Source organism: Nanorana parkeri, unplaced genomic scaffold (genome assembly GCF_000935625.1).
Source record: "Nanorana parkeri isolate BGI_ZX_2015 unplaced genomic scaffold, ASM93562v1 scaffold1601, whole genome shotgun sequence".
Taxonomy (NCBI): Eukaryota; Metazoa; Chordata; class Amphibia; order Anura; family Dicroglossidae; genus Nanorana; species Nanorana parkeri.
The window spans coordinates 131627-137832 of record NW_017307869.1 but is presented as its reverse complement, the minus strand read 5'-3'; the positions used below and the strand labels follow the sequence as shown (position 1 = coordinate 137832).

The following is a 6206-nucleotide window of genomic DNA, read 5'->3' as shown; positions in this document are numbered from 1 at the left end:
ATGCCTAGGAAAGAATGTGCCGAAGTCTGAGCTCTGCAGCCCTGATCGAGTGATCACAATTGCAATGCTTTCCAGGCTTGAATGCAAATATTAAATGCATTTTTTTAATATATTATTAATTATGCATTTCTTAATTTTTTTTCAAAAGGTGAACTTATCCTTTTAAGAGTTAAAATCGTGACCTTAGAGACAGTGTCACTCTAAGACTGATGTTTGCAAATGTTTATATACTCTCTAACAATAACTATTAGATACAAGTATTATGACCATATTAATAGAACTCTAGAGGTGATGTGGGGTGTAGTCGATTTTATGGCTCATGATGGTGGTGCATCCATAAACGGGTGCAGTTTTATATTTATTCTTGGATGCCACTTTAATGTGGATAGAATGAGAAGGGAGTGATCTAAAGAACCGATGTCGCTTTTTCCAGTACGGTTATGTCACAACTGCTCTAATGTCATTTATTTTAAAGCCCAATTAAATCATGGTGGTGGCAGCCAGTTTGCACAATATGAAAGTTTCTTAGGGGTTGTGCTTTCCTCCAATGACGCGTGGTTCGTGCTCCCCCCCGGATCCACTGTTCCTTCCAGTGCCATGTAATTTTTCCTTTTTACCTTTTGGGTCTACTATCTTATTGCTTTGCCCATTAGAAAGCCACTGATTATGTAACTTCAGGGTGCATGTGCACTGGAATTACAATATCTCGGCACCCGGCTCCATTTCCTGCATCTTACAAATGCCGGGAATGGGCTGTGACTGTACACAGTACTGCGAATGCACCTCAATCAGTGCACAATACCAAAACTTGAAAGCGGGTAAGAAAATGTTTTATTCTTTTTGGCAGAGGAGACTGATAAATGCTCTTACTTCCACTTTAAGTGTGAGCATAGGAAGCCTGATTTCCTCAATTGCACACTTAAAGTTGAATAAAAGTGTAAACATAGTGCAGGAAACAGGCCGAGCTTGCAGCATTGTGTGTGTGTGTGCAATGTTTTCATCAACAGTTGCTAAAGGCCTGCCAGTACAGCTGAGTCTTACATTCAGGAATGTGGCCAACCCACTACTTGCAAGTCCTGACAGAGCCGCTCCTGAGCACGCAGAAAACCCGTGCAGCAATCGCTCATTTAAAGGGACACTGCAGTACACATTTGAAGTTTCATAAAAGGGTTACAATACTTCAAAGTCATTTTTAATGTGATGCTTGTTTAGATTTGCATGACTTTATCCCAGATTTTTACATTCTCCTTCAGCTCTCCATATGCACACGATGCAGTGCAATTGGCATCCAGTTGAATCACTGCCCAGATAAACCATTTGCCCGCACTGTTCTCCAGCTTTTTGTTTGTTTTTTTTAAAGTCTGCGATAGACTTTGGTTTAAAGGAAAAGTTTCCATTTAAAGTTGTTTCTGAAAGCCTTGCCATTTCCTTATGTGGTTTTCTAAAACGAGTGGTTAAAGACTGTGGTTAAGTCAGGGGTCATAAATATTTTTCAACTTTTTTTTTTTTTTTTTTTAGATAACCATTTGAAGCAGCCTAAAGTGCACCTGCACCCAGATCATAGACATTAAAGCAGTTGCATAATCTCGACAAGCAGTGAAATAGCTTCAAAATAAGCCCTAACTGGCCTCTCTAGCTGCATATACTGGGAAGTAATTCATCCTCAAAGATCACACTATAGACTCTAAAGTCAGGTTTCACTCTTTTTCTAACAGCTTAGAAACACCCGCTGTGTGTTTATATTAGCCAAGTTTTTGCTGCCAAAGAAAATAAGGCTGATGTCAGACAGGAGACTATGTTGCTAGAGATCCTGCTGATAGTGATATGTCTTCAGGAGGCGAATTTCCCATCTGACATCAGCTTTAGGAGAGAGAAGCTGAGATTTATTTTGCTTCTGGTGTGAATTTTGAGGATGAATTGCTCCACAGCACCATCAGCTACACAGGGTGGCGAGGGCTTGTTTTGAAGCTCCTTTACTACTTGTTAATAATATGTTAATACTTTAATGTCCATGTATAGTTCATTCTAATATATTTACAAATGGGCAGCCATGTTTGCTCATTGCCTATACATGCTGTACTTTCCTGCGGTAGAGCATGATACATGAATTATTGCTTCTCGGTGGAAGTCTGTAGGTCAACCCCAATCTATAATGACTCGCAATTTCTGTGCAATTTCCAGGCCTCTTGGGGGAGGTCAAAGTTTGGCATCCCCTCCCCAACATTATGGACTGTTGCTGCACTCATGTTAGGGGAAAGCAGTTTTAGCAGTACTTGCAAGGTGTATTTGCTAAGAGTTCCTCAGAAAGAGGATGCAGTAAAAATCTGCATCTATAACGGCAATATCAATTTTGGGCAGATTGCATCTTTAATTTTACACTACTTACATTTTTTCTGCATGTCCTTAACCCTGTCAATTTTTTTGTCTGGTCAAACAGAAATTACCTCGGAGACAGAGCTGCTGTGTACGAAGCATGAGGACGAAGCCAGCTCCATGTCGAGCACCGAGAACCTGGTGGAAGCCACCCAGAATACAAAATCTGAGGTACCTGACTTGCAGGAATATTCTTTTGGGGAACAGATGAGATGTATAAGGTTCAACCTGAATGGCTGCCAATTGTCAGAGTGTCCTGGGTTTCCATGAGTGCCTGGAAATGCTGGTTCTAGGAAATGTTCCATACTAAAATCTAGTTCAAGCCACATTTTAATTTTAAGGTTTTTATTTTTGTGTTTGACCACCCCCGAGAAAATTTTCCCTCCCTTCCTGTCCCTGTGACGCTCGCACAGTTAATGGGAAGTGCAGTTGTTTCAAACCGCAGTAAAAACATTTAGAGAGCTTCTAATCCTTCCCCCATTCTACCAAAAAAAATGTCTGTGTCCCTGCTGGGGAGATTTTCCATTACTTCCTGTTATTTTTCCTATAGCGATTTAATATAGCAAAGAGTCTCTCTGAGTCCAGCTAAAGTTCTTATTCGTTCTTAAGCTCTGGTGGAGGTTTGTTCCCCCTCTGTGAAAAATTAAAGATATTTGGACTCTTTCATGATTTTGGTCTGGTGCTCCTTCTATTGCTCTATGCTTTCAGTAACTTTCTGGGGACCAATAGCAGGGTAGCCCTTTCTATAGTCGAGCCAGTGAGCTTTTTGAATGCTTGTTTCCCTTCACTACTCTGTACAAATAAGTATTGAATTCCCAGTGGGGTTTTTTTTTGGATGTATCCTTATCCAAAGTACATATTTGTGACTTCAAAAAGCTTTCTTGCATGTCCTCAGCATTAAAGTGGAGTTGTTTTAGAATGCATTTAAATCCTTGATAGCTAGGTTTTAATATCTATTTTAATTTTTTTTTTTTTTTTTAAGGAGGTGGCCTGCCAATCAGAACCCAAGAAAAGTTCCACTCCCATGTTTGATAAAGACTACAGCCTCTCCGAGCTGCTGTCCCAACTGGATTCTGGGATCTCCCAGACCATGGAGGGACCTGAGAGCCTCTGTCACAGTGAGTCTGACCCTCAGCTGGCGACGAGCGACAAGCGCCTATCGGGAATCTCTTCCATTGACTCAGCTTTTTCCTCCAGAGGCTCTCTCTCCCTGTCCTTCGAAAGAGAATGTTCTGTAACAGGTAAGTTTTTGATGTTTTTACTGTTTGAAAGTAAGCTTTCAAAATGTACAAATAATCCCTTTCAGATTTAGCCTTGCATCATAAAGGTCTTAAAGTAAAACTTGCTTCAATTTTCTCCCAGAGATTTCCCCCGCTGTACTTTTCTGGTGCTAGATGTCCTCAGTCTGATCGGCAGCATTATTAAACCCACTTCCTTCGAGACCATGTCATCCTTACACTGGCTATACACCTATTGATTTTCTATGGTCAGGTGGAAAAAGTGCAACGGATTCCTCCATCTAGGCTAAATTGTGTGGATGGAGGAATCTCCCACTGGGCCAAGCTTCAGTATCTTGCTAGTCGTCCCCGCTGGCTCCCAAAACACCTGAAACAATGACTGCATCCAATCAGATTGTTCAGGTATTTTGACAGCCAGCAGGGCTGACTAGCAAGATATTGAAGATTGGCCCAGTGGGAGATTCCTCCATCCACACAGTTTAGCGTGGATGGAGGAATCTGATGCACTTTTTCCACCGACCATAGAAAATCTGCAGATAATCTTGAGGTGTATGGCCAGCTTTAGACTGGGAAGCACAGAACAAAGCCTTGATTGCCCTCACGCGGAGGGTGCGGCCTGCACCCGGGTGCCACCATTGGAGGGGTGACACCAAAATGACTGTCATTTTGGTGTCGCCCCTTATGAAATGTCGGTCACTCGGTCTCGGACAGAGAGCCCGACAGTGTCAGGAGAGAGGAGGGGACCCGGCGGCATACCTTATCCCGCCGGGTGAACGTCCCCTCCTCTCTTTCCCGGCGTCCATCACCAAGATGGCCGCCGGCAGGCGTCAAAAAGACCACTGCGCATGCGCGGCAACATGACGTCACGTCGGGATGTCACCCGATCACTGCCCCCGGGTGACACCCACCCTCAGGACGCCACTGATTGGCCTAGAGTGCTTCCTCTCCCTGCCTCTGCGCTGCCCTGCAGGGGGATTACAAGAGGACATTATGAATACAGATTCAGGTCCAAATGCCATATGTATGTTTAAAATAAAAACACATTTATAACTGGGTTCAATAGATTCAGATTTTTTTTTTTCCTCCTGAAGTTAAGCTTTGATTCATTGTAATAAATCTTTTACCTTTTTGTGTCTTAACGTTTTTGCAATGGTTACAGATCATTTTCTAATTGTTTTAATTTTTTGTATTCTTTTCCTGCACAGACCTCAGCACCACAGAGATCCAGAAGAAGAAGCTGATTGATGCCATCATATCTGGAGACAACGCAAAGCTATTAAAGATTCTGCAGCCACAGGACGTTGAACTGGTTTTGGATGGAAGGTCAAGCCTCCTTCACTTGGCCGTTGAAAATGGACAGGAGGAGTGTGTCAAGCTGCTACTTTTGTACAATGCCAGCCCTAACATGACCAACGCAAAGGGCTCCACTCCTCTCCACATTGCCGCAGAGAAAAAGTTTAAAAGTATTGTGGAGCTGCTTCTTTCAAAGAAGATAAACCTCAATGCTAAAGATGAAGACCTGTTCACTGCTCTACACTTTGCAGCCCAGAACGGAGACGAGTCCATAACTCGTCTTCTCCTGGATAAGAACGCTTCACTCAGCGAGGTCGACGGCAAAGGCCGAACACCACTACACGTCGCCTGCCAACACGGCCAAGAAAGTATCGTCCGCCTCTTTCTCCGGCGAGATGCAGATGTTGGCGTGAGAGGTCTGGAAAACTGGGTATCCCTGCATTACGCATCCTGGCAGGGTCACCTAAACATTGTGAAGCTTCTTGCAAAACAGTACAAGGCCAATCTCAATTCTCAGACTTCTGATGGCAGAACCCCTTTGCACCTTGCTGCCCAAAGAGGTCATTACCGAGTGGCTCGGATCCTCGTTGAACTTGGCTGCAATGTGAACCTTCCAAATGCACAACTAAAAACCCCTCTGCACATTGCAGCCGAGACTGGCCACACTAGCACAGCGAGGTTTCTTATCCACCATGGTGCCAACATTAACGCTACTTCTATAGAAGGCTACACCGCTCTTGATCTAGCCAACCATCACCGCCATTATTCGGCTGTTAAACTCATCATGGATGAAAGATCAAATATCAGATATGAGGAGCAATCCATTGCATTTGTGGAAAACGTATAGGGGTTAATTTTCCAAAAACACTGACATTGGGACTTCGGGAAGATCCTGATACGGCTGGCAAGCATAATCATCTCCGTGCTTCTGATTTTCATGGATGCTGATCTATGGGCATAATTGGATATGGATCATATCAAGCCAAGCCTTTAGCGGTGTGCTTTTGACATGCCTTTCCTGTAGGAAGCCGAGTTAAAACCGTCAGTGTATAATGTAATTCAATGAGAAGAACAAACTCAAACCAAGAGACAACTTTTTGAAACGAAAGAAACTCCTCCTTGGCTTTCATTTTTGCTGTATTCCTGTCCGTTCTTGGATAATATTTCACTCTTGAGAAACATTTCTGCGTTGGTCATCTGTGGACAACTTGTCCATCTCAACTTTTTGAGACTAGTTGCAAGGTCTTTCTCCACCTAATGGAGCTTGGCAAGGAAGCATGAACAAAAAATGTTTAATCATGT

At 43.1% G+C, this 6206-nt stretch overlaps 1 protein-coding gene across 1 annotated transcript in view; it reads left to right on the top strand.

Annotated features, from left to right (window-relative positions):
- RIPK4 (receptor interacting serine/threonine kinase 4) overlaps nt 1–5762 on the top strand; it is a 35127-nt gene extending 29365 nt beyond the window's left edge. The window contains exons 6-8 of the mRNA XM_018570812.1: nt 2438–2544; nt 3359–3614; nt 4817–5762. Coding sequence (XP_018426314.1) covers nt 2438–2544; nt 3359–3614; nt 4817–5751 — 1298 coding nt within the window. The 3' untranslated portion in view covers nt 5752–5762. The remainder of the gene's footprint in view (nt 1–2437; nt 2545–3358; nt 3615–4816) is intronic.
- Nucleotides 5763–6206: the final 444 nt, after the last annotated feature.